The 23,099-nt window shown below is 34.9% G+C and overlaps 1 protein-coding gene across 1 annotated transcript in view; it reads left to right on the top strand.

Moving 5' to 3' along the window:
* The first annotated feature begins 7,501 nt into the window (after positions 1 to 7,501).
* The window catches only part of LOC128999908 (armadillo repeat-containing protein gudu), an 82,084-nt gene continuing 66,486 nt past the window's right edge, over positions 7,502 to 23,099 (top strand). The window contains exons 1-4 of the mRNA XM_054426684.1: positions 7,502 to 7,687; positions 13,437 to 13,583; positions 21,206 to 21,318; positions 22,263 to 22,359. Coding sequence (XP_054282659.1) covers positions 7,502 to 7,687; positions 13,437 to 13,583; positions 21,206 to 21,318; positions 22,263 to 22,359 — 543 coding nt within the window. The remainder of the gene's footprint in view (positions 7,688 to 13,436; positions 13,584 to 21,205; positions 21,319 to 22,262; positions 22,360 to 23,099) is intronic.

Here is a 23,099-nt window from a genome sequence, read left to right as displayed (position 1 = left end):
ACATTTTCTGATACTTTTGTTACCGGTACTTTCTTACCGACGCACCCCGATGAAAACTGGTCATAGGCTCGTTCGTACCTTTTTTTTGATTTGTCAGGTAACAAATTCAAACTTACGTGCTTAGCAGTTTCTGCTATTTCTTCCGGTGTGCCAAAAATATATTCCGTATCACTTTCACTTTGTTCGTTCATATTAATACCGCTTTTCACTTAATTATATTTTTAAATAGGATGAAATAGGTTATGTTCTAACCAAGCGTTGAACGAAAATAGGACAACAACTATAAACGCGAAATGAAAGGTTAGTCAGTCAGCTGATGTTAGTATTATTATCTTTAAGTGTTGCCAACCTATTTCCAAGCGTACACGGATTACGTGCATAATAAAACCACGCTGTTTTGTGTTGTTTGGTTGGAATCCTGATGTGCGGCAAAGTATGAACCGTACGGCAAAGTATGAATATGCAGCAATTAGCAGCTTTCTGTACTATAAACAGTACAGGGAAGCCAACTTTCTCGGGTGACTGTAGGAAAAATATCTATCACTCATGATCATTTGGAGGCGAGCTCTGTAACTACTCCGCTACCCAGTATATTATACTGGACTGTATTATGTATATTGAATGTAGGCACATGTGGTTTGAAACGTGACCAGGATTGAAATATTTAGGGAGACTGTAGGATTTTCCTGAATGACATGTTTTGCTACTATAGACTAATGACATTACATTAATTACGTTTTTGCAATGTAAGGCAATCAATTTGTTAATTGCACGTTTACATAATATACTTATATACGTTAAAGCTTCATTGATCATTTACCATAATTCAACATCCACATAATACGACTATTTGAGATATATTAAGATTTTAGAGAAGCGTTTGGAAATAGTATATGGGCACCATAAGGCCGGGGTCACACGAGGCGGATCATCCGCGCGGACGGTCCGCGAGGATGATCCGCGTGGTCCGACAACACATTGAGAGAGTAGCCACACGGAGCGATTAAGCCGCCTGGGCGGATTGTCCGCGCGATCATGAGCCGCGTTGGAGGGGATGACACACGTAGTCTTATGAGTGTGGCCATACGATACGAATTGTTGGAGCTCATTTTCAAGCATTTGTAGTAGTTTTGTTGAGTTTGTGCTTGTGCGTTTCGGTTTATAGGTGTAAAATGTTCGATACAGACAATTTAAAAGAACTTGTTAAAGACAAACCATGTATGTGGGATTTCTCATGTTGCATTTCATGTTGTACATTTCTCATGAATGTATCTTCCTTAGTTTTATGCGGTCGAAGCAATTTAAGTAGCACGTCAAACGATGCTATCTACATGCGATAGGATAGTAACAAAAAAAACTCCGAACTATGGTTTCGCATGTGCTCGTAAAAGGTTTGGAACAAAAATGGTTTATCAGTTATGAGAGGATGGACCAAATGATTTCGGTTAACCTTAGGCGGGTTACACACCGGTATCTCCGACATGATGTCGCAGATATTTTTCGTGCCTGCGACATGCCCCTCGAAAACCAACCTATGTTAACTTATGGAGCTTTACACACCAGTGTCGCAGACACGTTGCCTGCGACTCGTGTCGCAGACGCGTGTCTCGAGCGAACCAACCGGTCGGTGTTTGGACGGACATGTCTCTAGTTTCTTGTGCCCGCGCATGCGCAGAACACGTTTCTAGTAGTTTAGGCGCTTTTTAACTAACTTAATTGCCCTATGGTTTGAAATGTAGTATTGTGATATTAAATACTTCAATTGACACCATAAGGAAATTACGTAATTACTGTAATACAATTAATTACAATGTAATTTGGAAAAATTACCATGAAGTTATCGTAGGTTACCTTATATGTTTTTGTAGAAAAAACAACAGCAACAACACATCATCTTCTTCTGACGATGACATTATTGAAACTGATGAATTTTGTGATTCCTTCACTTTCATATCGCCAGCACGTGCCTCTTCCATGGTTTGTATTTCATTATATGTCGCAGACATCATGCCCGCGACATCAGAAATATCGGCGACATAATGTCGGCGATACCGGTGTGTAACCCACCTATAGGCTTTAGCTCACCACACGTTTCTAATGCACAAATTAAATTAAGTGTTTCGACCATGACTACAACGAGAACGAGTGAATTAAACCATGTTCTAATCTAACAGTACGTAGGACGTAGGCTGGGAAACGTCAACCGGAAGCGGTTCATCCGCTCCGTGTGGCCGGGACATCGTCACGCGGCTTATGATCGCGATCATAAGCCACGCTGACGATCCGCCACGTGTGGCCCCGGCCTAACTAATGTTAACTAAAATGTCGCTATTATTTGCACGCCATGAATACAACTGTTGTGATATTCTTACGAAATGTTTGTCGTTTGGTCGTTTCTTCATTCAGATGTATCCATTCTCAATAGCAGTCGTAACTGTCTAAACTACCTTTCAATTTCTTGTTTTTTAGCGAATTTCCCATATAAAGAATAAGCTATTTAAATGTTTGCAATATTTTTTTCAATTTGGTTATTTGATGATTCTGTCTTGATTGCATGAAGGCAATGTTCTCTTTGAACTCACAATCAACCAAAGAGTATAACACGAGTTGTCGCCAGGCACTGTTAGGTCGATAGTCTCCACCACTACCACTGACGTCTGTATATCAGCAACCGCCCGCTGCTACCAGGTAGGCTTCTAACATAGTACAGTAACAGGTAAATGACATTAGGGTGCGAGTTAGGGATTGTTTTTTTTTTTACCTGACCCAACACACATTTTCCTATTTAATATCTAACTCACAGTTTTAACAATGATTTGACGTTATAATCCTAATTTACTAACTCAATTTTTTTACTGAATGGCAAGAAATTTATGTGAAATAATATTTTCACCACACTATGACGATTTTCGTTGTTTTATATACGTTAATTGGTGGCTGAAAGTTACGTTTTGCTGGCTATGCCAGCTACAATCGTTATTTGGGGAGCGGGCAGGTTTTACATCCTAAGGGCCGCAAAATCAGCTTCCCACTTCTTTCTTAAAACATGAATGCATACACAATCAGTATCCATAGCATTGCAATAGAATTGTTTTATTGTCACCGCTGCCTAGCAACTAATTATTATTATGTTTGCTGATTCTTCCAATTATTTCTTCACATAACCTTTAAATTATAGTTGTGTTGACTATCAGTGTGCATTATTATTGTGGTGAATATGAATAATAGGGAAATAGGGTTTAGTGTGGTGAAAAATAGGGTAAAAACTATCTCGAGCCTGCAAATCCTCATTTTCGGCCCTAGGTACGAAATATACTATTACATACTAATAATGGTAATACATTTTTTACCATTGCAGCTCATTAGTTACGCAAGGATGGATTTTTTTAAATCCATATCTGCAAGAGAAGTCATCAAACCGTTTACACCGTTCGTTTTAGGGCATCAATAAATATTATTTAAATCTTTTATTTACTAATTAATAAATTAACACTTTACTAATCAACACAATAATTAATTGTCCAGCGTTTATTCGAGTTCGGTTTATAACCATTGTTTTGAGAACTTGGCAATGGAATCGAATTGTCTATAATCATTGAGTATTCAGGTAAACGTGTATACTCAATGCTATAACTCTGTCAGGCCATTAGTTTACTGGAAGTCATTCATTAGTTGATATTGCGAATTATGTAATACAGATTTGTCAAATAACTTATGTATGACAGTAAAAATGAAATAATTACTAGTTTTCGATGAACGCCTATATACGATGTGAGATTGTAAAATTCGATGAAGATTTGAGTCTAAAAAATACAGTACGGTACGATGCCCGTTTGTTGCTGTTTGTTAGCGAAAATCCTCTAAGCTGTTCTACATTTTTATGATGATCTCAATATTTGCTTTGTGTTGTTGATTTAAACCCGCATTGAGGAAGGATACGGTGGTAGGTTCACAAACGAATACTAGAATACAAACCGGTATGGATCATAAACATAAACATATGACGTTGTTGGCCCAAATCCTATACTAATCGCATTAACATATGTTTACTTGCTTATGGATATATTTTGATCAAACTTGGCAAATTCATTTATTTTATACTAAGCTATTAATATTTTACTAAAATACACTTTATTAGTTTCCTTGTAGCAGCAAACCTAAGTACTCATTAAACCTAATGTTATTTAAATAGATTTCATTGAAAATCAATTCAGACAAATGGAAATTCGCTTAGTCAGGAGGTTTGCTGCGGCGGGGTATTATTCATACTTATAAAGTCAACGGGATGAAGCCCCTGGGTAACAGCTAGTGTTACATATATAACGTTTATTTTAGACCAAAAACGTCAATTGTTTATGTTTATGATCCATACCTCCTTACGGTTTACTAAGTCAATTGTACAACTGCTTCTCATAAATGGGATGTCTACTTGCAGTATCTAAGTCAATGCTTTATCTGTTTCTCGTAAATGAGATCTCTACTTATGTACAGTCAATGATACATCTGGTTCGCATGAATGGGAAATCTACTACCAGTATCCAAACTCAATGGTATATTTGGTTCACATAAATGGAATGTCCACATAAATGTTGAGATTTCTCATCAACATGATGGTAAATTTATTTTTAGCATGTGTTTATGAGGTGACGAATATAAAGGGTGAGTTCAAAAACTAATGGATACAACAGAGCTTATACGTCCCTTGGTAAAGAACCTAACCATTCAGATAGATAGTACTTGTGATTCTGCGACTCACATATCAACCTAAAATAATTTTTAGATATTTATGAGACTCATTTCCTTTAACAAAGCATCTAAAAACTTGTTGAACTATTTACATTGAACACTATTTCCTATTGGGACAGTTAGTAGAACAGGTACGTTTTTAAAATACCCCCGCTGCAGCAAACCTACCGAATGTTTAACAAGTACCTAGGTTTGCTGCTACAGAGAAATTAATAGAGTGTGTTTTTTATAAAAATATTCATAGCTTAGTATAATATAAATAAATCTGCTAAGCTTGATCAAAATATATCCATAAACAAGCCAGCTACAACATTTTACAATATTCTCCATAGGAATAACGTGGGAAATTTAAATGGACAATTTTTTTTATTTACTCCGTAACCATTAACCGTACAAAAACACTTTGATATACTAAATTATTTGTTTATTTAAGCTCTTTAAAAAGGTGTGGAGAAAGATTTATAAATTTTGTGTTCTAAGGTTAAAAAATTAGAAAACCCCATTTCTACCCCTTAAGAGTCTTCTTCACCCCTGCAAAAACAATAAAAACATGCCTCGGATGTCCCTCGCTCCGGGTGGAATGTGTGAAGATATAATGTTAACACTTTTTTCCCTTACAGATTAATGTTGGTTCTAGGGCCCTCATACATGATATATCCAATAAAATGAGTACAAAAAAAATATTAAAGTAACGTAAATTGTGTCACTTTTAGACACTGATAAACCTAATTATTTTGTTATATTTTCAACCTTTTGAGGTATAAGAGCTCTAATACAACTATTCAACTACATTAATACAAAATTTCAAGAAAATCTGTTGAAAAACGGCCGCCGAAACGGGCCCATTTGAACGAATAGTGTTTTCGGCCTCTGGGGACATCAAAATAAAAAAGTAATTTGGGCCCGGGTCTAGGTCTTAACGAAAGAAAGAAAATACATCCCAGTCCATGAGGTCTGCAAAATTCTACCAAATGCTCAAAAGAGGAATATATTGGCGAAGTCACGATCGTAAGTGAGGGCGTACTTGTACTCAGTGGTCTACAAACCAATTGGTTTTTTCTGTACTGATAATTTAAACAACTTTTCATGTGAATGTGTGTGAAAATGCTCATCTTGTGATGATGGATCCCGAGTCATCTGGGCGGGGGCTCCACCAAAACCAATACATCTTATCCTTATAACCATTGAGCCCGTTCCCAAAGCCTGCACAGATATCCTAGCCTGTCATTGTGTATCCAAGTGTCTATCTACAATGTGCACGTGCAAGAAGAATGGACTGACTGGCACCAAACTGAGTCACCGTTCTAGACAATGTTTAAACCTTTTAAATGGTTCATTTATTGTGTTCGTATCTCTTCGAAATATAGAAACTAACATTTTTTTTACTCTGAAATTGTTTTTTTTTTTCAAATTCCTTGTTCTCTTTCGAAGACGGAGGATTTGGCGGCAATGTTGGAACCTATGTCCTCCAAACTCATCGAAAGTAAATAATGAGTGTTGCAATGTGTTTGTCATCTGAGAAAACACCTTTTTAGACGTTTAAATAATTATTTTAAGCCAACTAACAAGGGATATATATACCAGTAACCAGTAGACTTAGAAAAATACAAGTTACATCATAATTTTACAAATATATTTCTGCGTTTATGTGAGTTGGTTTCACATTTTTATGCAGTTTCAACTCAGCCTTTCAGCGGGTTGAATGAAAAAATATTGGTTTTCGGCACTTTTCTAACGATGGGCGACTATAACATTTTATAACAAAGAAACTACTGAATAATCATGAAATTTTGACAGCTTTTCATTTCGAACATATACTCATAAAGCATATTTATACTTTTTAGAACCTTTTATTGATTTAAACACGATGTTTTGATTTTTATAATGGCTTTTTATTTCAGGGATGGAACAAGTCAGAAACTACGATGTAAGCTTGAATTAAAGCTCTCAAAAAGATACAAATGAATAGTTATTTACTCATTAGCTAAGTGGTCTTGAATAATTAAAATAGTAGTTGAGCGCCAGTGGATGGTGCCTGCAATTTAACGTGGCAACCACTGCAGCGACTTCTGGCTTAGACTGTACTTCTTTTGGACTTAATGAAACGCCCTGTTTATTCAATATTTTAACTTTTGGACGTAGTGAAATTTGGAGTTAGTGATTATTTAAAATTTATACTTTTGGACTTATTGAAATTTGGACTTAATGAAACGTTCTGTTTAATTAATATTTTTACTTTTGGACTTTGTGAAACGCTCTTTGCCACTTCTTCGCAGCTACTAGTGAGGGTAACGATTATTAGATGGCGTTAGGCGGAGTGGTCTCTGAGGATTTGTTGTGGTCGTTCTTGGAGTTTTTGTGGTAGCTATTGTTGTTGTCGACTGGGTGGGTATGGTAATTTTCATAGGTCATGAGGCTTGGGTTTGGGTGGCTGGTAAAGTTATGATGTACTGCTGCATCAGTTTCTACATATTTCATAAGTTCAGAATTTGGTTGATGGGTTTTAGGATGAGGTCAATAAGGAAGTCTTGGAGTGACGGAATGGAATGGATGGCATAGGCATTTTTCCTGGTCCAGGGAGGAAGACTGAAATCTAATTTTGGAACACACCTTATAGGGGTTTAGGCTACTGTTGGTGGGGGTGTGGGGGCAGGGGCTTTTGAGAGGATTATATGGAAGTAAGTTAGTACGAAGATAACAGGTGTTAAAACTAGGGGATGGGCGATAATAAACCTTTGCACTGATGTATGTTTAGATGAGTGCACGGGAGGACGCGGTGGGAGGACCGCGGGTAGTGGTGGTACATGAACCTGATGATGCCAGCGACAGTTCCGTATACGAGGGGACGTCTGAGGAGGAGGACGAGCGTTGGCAAGAGAACAAGGGATCTGATCTCCCCTCCGAGTATTGGCACATACAGAAACTTGTCAAGTATATGAAGGTAACAAGATAACACCCTACTGATATCGTTTGCAATATCTGTTCAGACGTACTTTTATTAAAATTTAAATATGCATAGTTTACATTTTATCATGACCGTCATTGGTATATAATTAATTTGAAAAGAAATCATGAAACGGTGAACTCAATCCAATTTATAGACATTAATCACACCACATTGATATACACATTCTTTCTTTGTCCATGGATTCGGATTGTGGTGGCCAACTTAAAAATTGTTTAAGCAATTTACAAATATGAAGAAAAAACAAGCGCAAAACAAGCATTATTTTAGTTAAGTGTATCTTCTAAGAACAGAGTAAAACTTTTTATACTCTCTAAAGTAGTTACATCTGACAATATAATTTAAAATATACCGTTATAAAATGGACGTTCTGTACATTTTAGCTAATACAGTAGAACCTCGATAACAGGACTCTCGTGGGGATTATTCAATAAGACTTCTTATCAAGGTTCGCAATCACATGTGAATAGTGTTATAAATTCCAATTGACTGCATTTTAATTACCAGCTGATCATATGATCTTTATTCTTTAAATTGTTATTGTTTATGTTATTTTCCATTCTTTGTGTTAATGAAATAATACACTTTTTTACCTGATTTAGCTTTTATTATTTATAGAAGAGTTACCGCAGTTTTGGCGACGAGGTAAAAGTATAAATTTGTTTATTCATACATTAATAACCAGTTACATATTTTCAATTACCTTTTCTTCAAAAACATGTTAATTGCTACATCTCAGGCTTAGGAACATTCAAGATACATCAACAAAATGAACTCAGAACAATTTGACAAATTTTTAGAAGTCCAGAAAAAACAAATGGATCTTATATTTCTGTTGTTTGAGAAACTAGAACTAAAAATGAAAGAAAACACACCAGATCCAACTGCTCCATTTGAAAGTTACAACTCAGAAAAAGAAAGATTTTCAGCCTATATTGAACGATTTGAAAACTATCTCAGCATGTAGAATGAGTCAAACAAAACTAAAAAAGCTCAAATTCTATGTGCATCAATCGGTCCCATCCATTACAACAACTTAGTTGCATTCAAAGGACCTAAAAAGAAAATCAGACTTGGAATATGAACAGCTAGTTGAAGCCTTTGGCGAAATGCTATCGCCTAAAAAGAATGCTGTAGTGTCGCAGCATTACTTTTTCTCCACTTACCAATCAGAAAGTGAAAACATACCAGACTATGTTGCAAGTTTGCAAAAACGACTTGCTGACTGCGAATTTTACATAAAATGTGAATGCAGAGAAAACATTTCAACAGCTCACATTTTCTTAAGGGCTCAATTCATTAGGGGCATTCGTGATAGTAGTATTCGAGAACAACTTTTACAAGGAAAGGAAGAGAACTTTGATGAAATTGTCAGGAGAGCTATGACTCTTGAAGCAGCCCATATCCAGTGCAAGGAGCTTTCAAACATTTCAAAACCTCTGACCCCTACTTCTTCAGTCCCAGATATTATGAAAATTCAGAAAAGCACTAGACACAATAATCCCTCCACTCGGACATCATCATCTCCCTGGAAAAAGTCATCATACAAGCATCAATCAAGCCGAAAAATCGATTATGAGTCCTTGGGAATCAACAATCTTTGTTTCAGATGTGGATCATCTAACCACCGATTAAATCAGTGTCGAATAAGGCGTGAAAACTATACTGTGAAGCATGCAACAGGAATGGTCACATTCAAAAAGTTTACATTAGTACCCTGAACAAGAAATATGCATCAAGTTAACAAGTTGGCCGATTCTCTGACAGTGATACGTTCATTGATTCACAATCTGATTGTTCCTACGGGGCATGCAGCATAATCAGTGCAATATCCAGAAAAGATAAGGAAATCATCAACCTCTTCGAAATCGAACCTGGACATGGAAAGTACATGGTAGAGATAGCGATAAACCACAAGAAACTGAAGATGGAAGTAGATTCTGGCGCACGGTACACAATTTTACCAGAGGATAAGTTCTTAGCATTGAATTTAGGAATAGATCTTCAACCTTCAAATCTAAATTTTCAAGCCTACTCTAATGATATTGTGCCATGTAAAGGAAAATAAAAAGTTACCTTACAATATGAAGAACGATCTCTAAAAGCAGAAGTGTATGTAGTTTCATCAGGGCACGATCCTATTTTAGGTAGAGATTTGATCCGTGCTTTCGACATTGAACTAAAACAAATCGATCATGACATGAAGATTAATCCAAAAGTCCATTTGGTTTATGGCGACAGAAAGAACATTCAAGATGTTAATAACATTCTGAATGGGTTTGCTTCAATTTTTTTAGAAAAAAATTGGTTGTGTTCCTAACATTCAAGTTTCATTATCTTTAAGAGATGACGCAAAACCGGTATTTAAGTAAGAACGTGATGTCCCAAATGCACTTAGAGAACGTGTTGAAAAGGAGTTGGAATCTTTAGAAAAAGAGGGAATCATCACTCCGATTGCGACAAGTGACTGGGGATCACCTCTCGTCATCATTCCCAAAACCAGATGGTGGACTGCGACTTTGTGTGGATTACAAGTGCGATGTAAACGAGAGGTTAGTCTCGGCTAATTTTCCTATAAGGACGGTTGAAGATGTTCTTAAAATTCTCCGAAATTCCAAATACTTTTGCAAACTGGACCTTTATAAAGTGTACTTACATTTGGGAGTGGACAAGGAATGTAGTGCAATTCAATGGGGGGGGGGAACTTTTCGAACGAAGGGAACTTTTCGCATGAACCGTCTCAGTTTTGGCATAAAAACCGCTCTCTCAGAATTTAACAGAATTTTGTCTCAAATCCTCAATGGACTTAATAAGGGTGAAGCTTATTTTGATGACATAGTCGTCCATGGAGCAACCCAAGCAGAATGTGCTCACAACCTTCAAATGTGTCGAACAAGACTAACAGAATACGACCTACATCTAAATCGAAAGAAATGTACATTTTTGAGAAAAAGATTGAATACTTAGGACACCTGATTGAGCAAAATAAAATCAGTAAATCTCCCGAGAAGATAAAGGCAGTGATGGAAATGTCAAGACCGCACGACGCTGATGAGGTCAGAAGATTTCTTGGAATGATTACTTATTACTCACGTTTCATTCCAAATCTATCTACGTTGTCCTGTCCCTTAAGGGAGTTACTCAAGAAGAAAACCCGTTTTCAATGGACGACAGAATGTGAATCATCCTTAGAAAAGCTCAAGCAAGAAATTTGCAGTGTCAGAGTCCTGACTCCTTATGATCCAAAATTGCCAGTTGTACTTTCTTGCGATGCAAGCCCTGTTGGCATTGCGGGAATACTTAGCCATATCATAAATGGCCATGAACGCCCTATCGCTTACACATCTAGATAACTAACACCTGCAGAACAAAATTATAATCAACTAGATCGAGAGGCACTTGCTATTATATTTTCTGTTGGAAAGTTTCACAACTACTTGTATGGACGCCAGTTCACTTTTGTCACAGATAATAAACCTTTGAGTAGAATCTTTAGCCATGAACACTCTTTGCCGAAAATGACAACATCTCGATTACTTCGATATGCTTAATTTCTATCTGGATTCAAGGATAAGTTGAAAAACAAATCAGGAGATATAAATGAAAACGCTGATTGTTTATCTCAAGCACCCTTGTCTCAAGACTCAAAATCAACTGACATGAAGATAAATGAAGAAGTTCACCGTCTGTACGCTGAGTCGCTTTTCCAAATTTCTTCAACCACTATCACGAATCAGACCATTGCAAATTGCAAGTTCAACATTAAACGATCCTTATCTCAAAGCTCTTATGAAAACTCTACAAACAAGTAACGAAGACACACCCTACACCCTTCTTGATGGAATTCTCTTTTGGCAAGATCGAGTTGTCATTCCACAGAGCCTTAAAATTCAATCTTGAGAGAATTTCACACGACACATATCGGTATAACAAACTGGGAAGGCATGAAGATAGAAGATCTAGTTAGATCTTGTGAAATCTGTGCTAAGCTCCGTGACAACCCCCCGAAGGTGATAGTACAGCCTCACTCTAATTGGGAACGTCTACATATAGACTATGCAGGTCCTTTCGTGGGTCATCATTTTCTAGTTGCTATTGATGCCAAGTCAAAATGGGCAGAGGTTCGAGTCATGAGACATTCTCCTACAACTGAAACAACAATACACACACTTCAAGAAGGATTTTCATTCCATGGCTACCCGAATTCATTGGTCACCGATAATGCATAAATTTTCACAAGCGATGCATTCACAGCCTTCTGCATTGATCATGGCATTACCCAAAAATTCATTGCCCCAGGTCATCCAGATACAAATGGATTAGCCGAAAGAAATGTTCAAACTGTGAAGAAACGTTTAAAATCAATGGCAAGTGAAAATGGTACAATGTCAGAAAAGGTCAGGAAAATGCTTCTACGCTACAGAGCCACACCACTTGCATGTGGGAAAAGCCTAGCAGAGCTTTATTTGCACAGAAGATTAAGAATAGAGCTGGATGCCATATTTCCTATTCCAAAGAAGGGAAATAAAGAAAAAGAAGTTAGGCTGACAAACCATGTAAGATCTATGAGAGTGGGAGATAGAGCCCAAGTTCGTCTTTACTCTAGAAATGCCGAAATCTGGGAATTTGGAACCATCCAATCCAAACGGGGCTCTCGACATTACATGGTAAAGCTTGAATCTGGACGCTTGATCAAAAGACATATCAATCAACTTATAAGAACGGGAGTACCGCCTAAAAATACAAGTCAACGGGGAGCAGATAATCTAAGACGCCCCACTAATCAACAATCAGAAGATGTCCAAAGACGTTCTGTTAGGTTTAATATTCCAGGAATACCAGCGTTACAACGATCTACAATCAGTGGTTCTACAGCTGCGGGTCATACGCTACAACATTCCACGACTGGCCAAATACCAGTAGTGGAGGCTCAGCATCCGAATGTGACATCCATTTTCCTGAAGAAGTCAGAATTGAAGACCAATCACCTCGACGTTCCACGACTGGCCAAATACCAGTAGTGGTGGCTCAGAATCCTGAATGTAATATCCAGAATCCCGATGAAGTGAGAATTGAAAATGAATCGTCTCAGTTACGCAGATCAATACGTGTTCGGCAACCACCAAGTTACCGTGCATTAAAAGCTCAAACTTATGTGGGGAAGATTGTTATAAATTCTAATTGACTGCATTTTAATTGCCGGGTGATCATATGATCTTTATTCTTTGAATTGTTATTGATTGTGTTATTTCCATTCTCTGTGTTAATGAAATAATACACTTTTTTACCTGATTAAGCTTTTATTATTTATAAAGAGTTACAACAAATAGGGGGAAAAATAAATTCTAGGGGATTTAAAAATCAAACTTGTTATCAAGGGTGACTTGTTATCGAGGGTCTTGTTATCAAGGTTCCACTGAATACCAACCTCAAAAAAATGTATTTTGTTGGTTTTATAAACTTATTACACCATATTGAATCTCTTTGGATACTAAAGTCGATCTTAGGTTAATTACAGTACATAAATCACGGTATGGAGATAAGAGCTTAAGGTGATGAAATGTTACTACATTAATATTCTTTTTGTTAGCCTATCTATACTTAACGTTATTAGCTATTTTGGTAATGTATATGTTGTTTGATTTCGCCATATTCCAAAAATGAATGAATATAACTTTAAACAGTTTCATTAATTAAACAGAGTGGTCATGTTTCCATTATTCAGGCGGGTAACCAGACGGCCACAATTGTGGCACTGGCCTGTCTGAAGGACCATGACCTGACCACGGAGATCAATCAGATGGCTATCAGAGACATTGGTGGGCTAGAGGTCCTCATCAACCTGCTCGAGACTGACGACTTCAAGTGTAAGGTCCATGACACAGGCAATCCTTTTATAATATTTAAATAGGGAGATTATATTAAGAGAGATATCTGGACAATTTGGAATTATAATCATTGCATAAGACATGACCAATTAATTAGAAGTAAATAATTAATCAAAATTGGTTCTGCCTTCTGTAGCAACTATTATCAAAGTAATTGTGTACATACGATTCGCAACCACAATGTAGTTGGTATACAGTGTGATTGAAAAGTCCCGGAACAGGACAGTAGGGGATTGAAAATTCCCTAAACGGTGCAGTATATTTTTTCCCATTATATATAAAGTAATAAGACTTATGTCAATAAAAGCTATACATGTCTACTCTTTAAGCTTTGTTACATTTTTATCCCTTAAAGGGGATGGCCCGTAAGGCATCAGACAACATTCTTAGGTTGCAGTGTAGGTCAAGTTTGATCAAATTAAAGGACCTCCTTAAGGGGTAAAAAATAATCTATAAAATATAAACGTAACAGGGTTTTTTTTATTTCACGATTCTGAATCAACCACTCGACGGATTTTCATGATTTTTGTGTTGAAAGAAAGATAATTTTGAGAACTAGGGAATGACGAAACCATAATTTTAGTTTAGGGTTTCAGTTTTTTGGAAATTAAGTTTAAATTTTTGAAAAGTCTAGCTGCCGAAGCTAACATTCTAGATTGACTTTTTGTGTGAAACCATTTGCTTAGACAGCTGTAACAGCTGTAAACATTCAGAGTTTGTGACACAAATTCAGCATTTGGATGAAATGACATAAGCAGGATTGACTTATTTTTACTATGTGTAATGCTTTAATAATTACATTCATTTATTTCGTAAGGGAATGACAGATTATTTTAATATTCATTGTAAATACTTGATAAACTAATTAATTTTTTATAGCAGTCTTTAAACTCTTGGGCTTGTTTTAGTGCAATATAATTTGTTTGAACTGACAGCTGGATAGATATAAAAATATTCTATGGAACCATATGGAACTAGGGGGTTATTTAATATGGTCATTGATTATAGGAAATAATTAAAATTAAAAGGGATTAAGTTAAAACTACTTAATAGTAGACAGTAGAGATAAGGAAGCCCTTTGCCGTCTACAAATCGAGGCTCTGTCCGCGAGTCTTCAAATAAAAGAAAAGCCCATATAAATTATTTTACGAGATTTATTCAGATGTAGACAAATGGATGACAGAGATTAATCACGATTTTATCATTGACCTAGGATACTGCAAGTAGGCCTATCCTTTTGTCAAATCTAAATTGTTGTTTGGCGTGTGTTCATGTGTGACATGTGTGGCTACGTTTGGGTGCGCTGATGTAGGCAAAATATATCTTTTAATTTTTAACTAATTATCTTATAGTTTGGATAAAGGAATATGGGAAATAAGGATGTACAGCACATAGATTCAATGAGGGTGGGTAATTATCACAGATGTTAGAACGGATAATGGTATGGATAGTAAAAAATTACGTCACTATAGTTCGGCCGCTTAGAAAACGACCTCCTCCAGCATTGGTTTAGCATTAGCGCGCAGGTCGTTTTCTAAGCGGCCGAACTATAGCTTACTACTAGCGTGTTTACTTTTTCAAATTCCTTCTACAGATGACAAGAAATTTATTTCAAACTAATGTTGTTTCAACTAAACATCTGTTTCAAAACAAACGATCTGTTATTGTTTTTACTTTTCTTTGATTACTAATTCATTTAGCAATTTATGCAGTGAAATTGATTCAAAGAATAGGTATGGACGATTTTTAATAATGTCAGGACTATGTTGGCAAGCCAAATTTTTGGTTGGTAATTCAAATGTCAACAGTTGTAGTAAGTCACTAGAAAACTCTCCAAAAAGCTGCATGTTGTCAGTAGATACCAAATTGGATTCATTTCATACCATAATATCCCAGTAGTATATGGTTCAGAAACTTGGGCACTGACCAAAGAACCGAAAAACCGTATTGCTGAGTCTGAGAAATAGAGTGCAGAGAAAATATACGGGCCATTTGAGAAACGGATATTGAGATACGAAAGAAATGAAATGAAATGAAATGCTTTATTTTCCTTTAGGTATAGAATGCAATAGGCATCGAAAGAACAGAGAGCTAAAAGGAATATTTAAACACCTAGATATGCGTGGAGGAGAAAAGATACATTAACTTTTTAAATCTTACCAATGAGTACCACAAATTAGACGACCATTTGGAGGATCAAGCAGTGAAATACTTCATCAGACTTGGATCAACATTAGCAGAGTCAAGAGATAGAAGAGAATGAGAGGCCAAAATCCTCTTAAGGTTTCAGTGGCCATAGGTAAAATAAGGTAGGCCTAAAATAAGTGATAATATGCAATTAAAGGTGGTATGTAGCTACTGTACGTTAAACCAGTGTGTGAATCGACTGCAAGTCTCACTTCAAGGCTTTTCAAATCGACACAAATACAGTTTTATTGTAAAATTATCTTATTTAAATGCATAGCCTACCGTATATGCCTATAATCAGATGAAAGAATTATATGGTCACGTGGTATTAACAAGAAATTTTCTATATTAAGTCTGCAAGGTTTTCTTTATGCGTGTAAATTAGCAGAACTGAATTATATATTCAGTTTTAATTGACTACTTGATTCCCGTACGTAGGACGGGCTAACAGCTAGTAATAGCAATATTAAAAGAGTAGACATGTATTGATATTATTGACATACTAAGTCACATTACTTTACATATAATGGTAAAAAAATATATTGCACCGTTTAGGGAATTTTCAATCACCTACTGTACAGTATGTGAATAGTATTTTTATGTTACGCTCAAACTCCAAATTCGGGCAATGTCCGAAATTTTCACCCACTTCGCGATAAGGACAGTGTGAAATACCCGCGTTGCGGAGTGAACATTCTCTTCCCGGACATTGGTCGAAGCGAAATTCCCAGACCGCGTTGTGGGTAAACTAGTTTACTCAAATGCCGAAGTCAATACGTTCTTCGGCGATTGAGTGAATCCAAAATACCCACAACGCGATGTGAGCAAAAGTAATTGCCCACGTCGGGTAGTGGATATTCCTAGTTTGCGCTAACACCGACTATAATAGCCTGTATAAAATACCGCATACACAAATATTGACATGAAATCTACAATCACTAGGTAAAATAAAATGTTATTAAGTTAAAAATTATATTTATTTAATGCACAAATATAAATAACATTTTATAAAAATCCAGGTAAACAGCAAACTACCGAACAGAATTAAAAAAAATTCCCGTAACTAAATATACATACATTGAAATAATGTTTTTCCGCTATGCTAGCAACAACGGCGACTATTACACAGTAGGCCTACTTGTTACATTTGTATTTTACTTGTTGGCTCAGTATGTGCTGCAGTAGAATTGCATTTTATGTGTAACCCAATACATTTTCACGATTTACCTAAACAGTTCCTCTTGCAACCACACCTTGCTTGAATCCGGATGACATAATTGCTCCTTTGCGTACGTTTACTTGCTCATCATGTCCATCCAAGGTGAAAATAATTTTATTTGGCGTCACATGGAATTGGTTTCTTGAGATCTATTTGTCCAGAACTCCATGTTTTGTACCAAGAGTCCTCGGTCAACATCAGGAATTATGACCATCACATCACGTTAATTGTCTCCGACTGAAACTGGGATTAATTTTCTTTCCGTGTTCTGGAAATTTTTTATCTCTGGATTTTAAAGGAAGTTATACAGTTTTCCAATGCTGTATCAATTGCAGATTTTCTTGAACAAAGAGTGCACAAAGGTATGCTAACATAAAGGTGCATAAAGGTAGGTGCTAGGAAAAAAAGTTAGAACTTTTGAACTTCGGCATTTAAGGAAATCAGTTTACCCACAATTTTGCTTCAGCCAATGTTCGAATAAAATGCTCTCTCCACGACGTGGGTATTTCACACTGTCCACATCGCGAAGTGGGTAAAATCTCGGTCACTGTCCGAATTCGGAGTTTGATTGTAACATATACGTAAACGCAACCCAAGCCGTGAAGACACAACAACTACCGTGAGACACCTTTTAACAACAAAACCAGCTTATAGATGGTTACATTGTTTTGCTATTTATTTACTTCATTGCCGATCAGCTAATATGCATCGTTCCAGTTATCTATGAGGTTTAGAGTTATTGATAATTTATTGTACATAAGATTTAATTGGGTTTTGCATGTTCAAATTAAGTGAAAATGCTCTAAGTTGAGACATATTCTCCAAAAACACCAAAACTCATAGAACTATGCAACAATGCATATCTGCTGGCAATAATATAAATAATACAGGGATACCAGCAAAATGTGAGCTTGTTTTGTCGTTAAACAGTGTCTTATGGTACTTGTAAATTGAGTTATGTTAAAAATAGCAATGCCGCAACGAACCTGCAGACTAAGGGAGTTTCCATTTGCCTATTTAAAAATATCACCTTAAAAATATTACATTCATTCACTCTATTTAAAGAGCATTAGTTTAACGGGTACTTAGGTTTGCTGCAACAGGGAGGGTTAGAAAGTGTTTTTTGTGAAATTTTAATCTGTAGTTTAGTATCAATCAATAAATTCTTTATTCAGAACGTATAAATTGTTTTTGTTTTTTTTTAGATAAAACAAGTATATTACTTAGTTTAAAAAAAATCATCCAGACTGTAATACCCCCGCTGCAGCAAACCTGCTGACTAAGCGAATTTCTATTTGCCTGGATTGATTTTCAATTAATCTATTAAATTAACATTTATGTTTAACGAGTACCTAGGTTAGCTGCTACAGGGAAACTAATAAAGTGTGTTTTTTATTCAAATATCAATAGCTTAGTATGAAATAAAATAAATCCGCCAAGTTCGATCAAAATATATCCATAAACAAGCCAACTACAACATTTTACAATATTCTCCATAAGAATAACATGGACATTTTAAATAACAATTTTTTTGAATTTTCTCCGTAACCATTCACTGTACAAAACACTTTGATATTTTAAATCATTTGTTTTTTTAAGCTCTTTAAAAAGGTCTGGAGAAAAATTGATAAATTTGGGGTTTTAAGGTAAAATATTAGAAAACCCCATTTTTACCCCATAAAACCTCCCGTTAAACCCCGTTCCCATGGTCCGATCATGCTGGTTCGCGAACTCATTCAAGTTTATCCCGCCTTACACCTTCAAACCAAATTTTATCAAAATCGGACAAAAATTACTCAAGTTATCGTCCGGACGGACATATATATATATATATATATATATATATATATATATATATATTTATTAAATATTTAAGTAAATAAGTACAACTGAGCACCCTGAATATTATATTTTATAAAAAGAAGTGACATGTTTCGGACATTAGTCCATTTTCAAACTTCAAAATACATTAAACACTTAACTGTTGTTTATATTGTTTGTTTGTAAATAAATATAATTTTAATATACAGATGATTTATAGAACTAGACAGGATTTGGAAAAACATTTTTGTTACTGATTATTTAATTTTAAAATTTGGTCAAAGTTTGGGTTTCTTGAAGGAATTTGGCTATTTAAAATATGATTTGGATTTTTTAGATTTTCTTCGTATATGAAATATTCTTCAGTTGAATCCATTCAATTTCCTTTGTTTAAAACTTTTAGAATTTTCATGTTGTTTTTTTAAATTTGTGTAATTGTGGTTGGTCGATAAAAGGTGTTCAGCAAAGTTGGATTTCATGGATGTTCTGTTGTTACTCTTAAGAGCTTTAATGTGCTCTTTGAATCTAGATTTAAAAGAGCGTCCTGTCTGACCAATGTAGAAGTGTTCACAATCAGTGCAGTTAATTTTGTAAATGCCAGATTTGTCATAGATGTCTTGATGTTCTTTATTTGTATTAATGTTATTTGTTATCATATTGAAAGCGTTATTTTTTTGTTTTAAAGCCAATTTTGTATTCAGAATTTTGAAAAGTTTTGCTTGTAGTCCTGTTAAGAGTTGTATTGAATGGGATACTAATGAATTTCTCTTTCTTCTTTCTTTCTTTGTTGTGTTCTTGATTTAGATTTTTCTTTCTTTTGATGTTTCTAATCATATTGTAGATAATGTTTTGCTTATATCCATTCCTTGATGCTAAGTATTTAATTTTGTTTAATACTATCTCGTAATTTTTCTTTGTCATTGGAATGTTCAAAAGACGATTTAGCATGGATCTGAGAGCAGATAGTTTGTATTTCCAAGGATGGTTAGAATTTGATGGTATCATTAGGTCTGATTGAGTTGGTTTTCTGTAAATTTTGAAATCGTGTTTGTTTATGTTTTTTGAAATAGTTAGGTCGAGATAGTTTATTTCATTATCGTTAATTTCTTGGGTAAATTTTATTTTCTTGGACAATGTGTTCAAATATTTTAAAAAATCTTTACTTTCCTCTTCATTTCCTTCAAAAAGGCAAATGACATCATCCACATATCTGTACCAATATTTTTTTTTTGAGGGGTATGGATTTAAATCATTGTTAATTTTGTTTTCTTCCAAATTAACACCTTTTATCGGCCAACCACAATTACACAAATTTAAAAAACAACATGAAAATTCTAAAAGTTTTAAACAAAGGAAATCGAATGGATTCAACTGAAGAATATTTCATATACGAAGAAAATCTAAAAAATCCAAATCATATTTTAAATAGGCAAATTCCTTCAAGAAACCCAAACTTTGACCAAATTTTAAAATTAAATAATCAGTACCTAACAAAAATGTTTTTCCAAATCCTGTCTAGTTCTATAAATCATCTGTATATTAAAATTATATTTATTTACAAACAAACAATATAAACAACAGTTAAGTGTTTAATGTATTTTGAAGTTTGAAAATGGACTAATGTCCGAAACATGTCACTTCTTTTTATAAAATATAATATTCAGGGTGCTCAGTTGTACTTATTTACTTAAATATTTGATATATCAGCAGCCCTAATACGTGAACACCTAAATTAACATGAACACCTACGGTAATAGCTACTTCCCTATAGGGAAATTTGCTAAAAAGAATTTGCTATCAAAAATGTTTTCAGTTTCTTTTTTTAAATTTATTTGTGCTCTGCTCCTTCCTTATGCCATCTGGGACTTAGCTTATATTTTTCTTTATTATGATTTTTAATTGTCAAGGTTTGTTTATAATTGTATAGTAATTGTGGATATCCTGTTGTTGCTCTAATTTTTATTCGTTATTTTTCACATAAAGAGTTGTTTTTTAGATAGGCCTATATAAACACGGAGCTTTTAAAATTTACAAAAAGGATTTGTTCTTTGAAAAAAAGTTGAAGTCTTTTACTTATCAAAATCTCAGAGCTTATTTTCTTAAAAACATTATCAAAATGTTTAAACCAGTTTTAAAGTTTTATCAACCATAGGACTTTAAACTCGGTGTTATTTTCAAAATTATTGAAAATTTCATTGTTCTTTGAATTTTTACAAGAAACTTTTACCAAAGTAGTTTTGTTCTTATTTAGTAAAAGATTAGTAGTAAGATTTTCTAAATTTGATCAAAATATGTTTTCGTTTGAATATTGTTTAACTTTAAATAGGTACCCATTACATTGGCATGTATTCTAAAGGATGTCTATGAACGTGTATGTAGATGGGAGCGCTCTCAGTGCTGAGTGAGATCTCCAGCAATCTAGACATACGCAAACACATCACAGACCTTGGAGCTGTACCTTTACTGGTCAACCTGCTCAGCGACCCTGCCAGGTGAATACATATATAGAAGACAGTTAACATTTTTGTAGTGTGGTAAATCGATAAATATTACTATACTATAACATTATAGGTAAACATTATTTACCTACAACAGTTTTTTTTTTTTTTTAAGTAGCCGTTTCAGTTCAGTTAATAGAATTGAAAAGTTCCGCATAACAGCATTGTTTACTTTCATAGTTTCATAACAGCATAATTTCACTCATAACAAAACGGGTAACGGACCAATGAGGTCCAAGGATTGAGAGAGAAGAAGTAAAATTGTAATGGTTCGAACTTACTAATCAGCTCTTCAGGGCAATTTAATTGTTAAGTGGTGTACGTGTACAGAGTGTAGGTCTAGAGTCTAGACCTGTACCCACCGCCGTGTTGTAAATTAGTTGTGTGGTCATGCATTTTATCGTTTTTTGTTTGTGTACGTGTTATGTGTTACGTGTTTTTCAAGACTCATGACGACCTCCTAGGAGCGATTTTTACGTTCAGCTTGACAATGATGCCATAGACATTGAAACCGGTCGCACTAATGACGACTTAAGGATTACTTGGACAAACTCAAGGTAACTTAACCTCTTGTATACAATTCATGAAGTAATCCGGAAGGCAATACACAAGATACAGATAACAGTAATAACAGTATTTATGTGAGGTAAACAGTTAGTATTACTATAGCAAGTAAAGCAGATAACATTACTATAGTGTATCAGATAACATTACTAGTAAAGTACATAGAAAATATTACTGTAGTGAGGTAAACAGAAAACTTGATTGTATTGAGCTAAATAGGGTCCAGCTTTCTAATAAGCCAATTTTATAATATTGACTTTTGACTAATTAACTATCAATTACCAGTATATTTCAGTACCTCTACTCTAAACCAGGTTTAGATTATAAATTTATATGTAAATTTTTATCCTTGAACGAAATAATTTTTTTCTCAGGGACTTGCAAGGGTTAGCTGCTTTCACAATATCAAATGTTGCTAAGATCAGAAAAGCGAGAAAAATTGTACGGAAGTGTTCAGGATTACCTAAACTTGTAAGTATTTCAAATGCTTGAATTTTATCTGTAAATTATAGAAACAGTTTTTTTTATCATTATAAATCACCATTAAGTAACAGTAAAACCTCATATGATTCTAGATTCAACCCATTTTAAGAATGAAATTGTAATTGTAATGAGTCATAACACTCTAACTTGATGCCACTCTCCCTTCTTGATAATTATTTTAATAACTTGCCAGCTAATCTTCGGCAAACATATTTTCCATTATGGTTGAATTTGCCTATAGTGCAGTAGAAATAATCGAAAATATAGCTTAAGGTGGAACTAATTGCAACACAAATGATTCTTGCTGTGAATGGTAGGTAGTATGCTTCTAATCAACATACTAAAAATATACATCCGTACTGTGGCGCAAAATACGTTTTTTGGCCGCCATCTTGAAAAAAGTGTCAAAATTTTAATATTCGTAAAAATAACTTTTTGGGTATCAAATTATAGGAAATTTAATGCTGAAAAATGTTATAATAGTGGTTATAAGCACTATTTAGAAATACGATCGTAGTACAAAACACCCCCGCCGCAGCAAACCTGCAGACTAAACGAATTTCCATTTGTCTTAACTGATTTTCAATTAAATCTAGTAATTCAGTTTTAAAAATCTTTGTACAACTAAATCTAGAGTTCTACTGGACCGATTTTATAACCTAATGGGTCATTGGAAAGGAATTCGTGTAGATTTTCAAATAATTATTAAAGTTTGATTTTTTAAGATT

The sequence above is a fragment of the Macrosteles quadrilineatus genome, unplaced genomic scaffold, assembly GCF_028750875.1.
Source record: "Macrosteles quadrilineatus isolate MER2022 unplaced genomic scaffold, UCM_ALF_1.0 Scaffold_1__1_contigs__length_201487025, whole genome shotgun sequence".
Classification (NCBI taxonomy): Eukaryota; Metazoa; Arthropoda; class Insecta; order Hemiptera; family Cicadellidae; genus Macrosteles; species Macrosteles quadrilineatus.
This window is presented reverse-complemented; position numbering and strand designations above follow the sequence as displayed.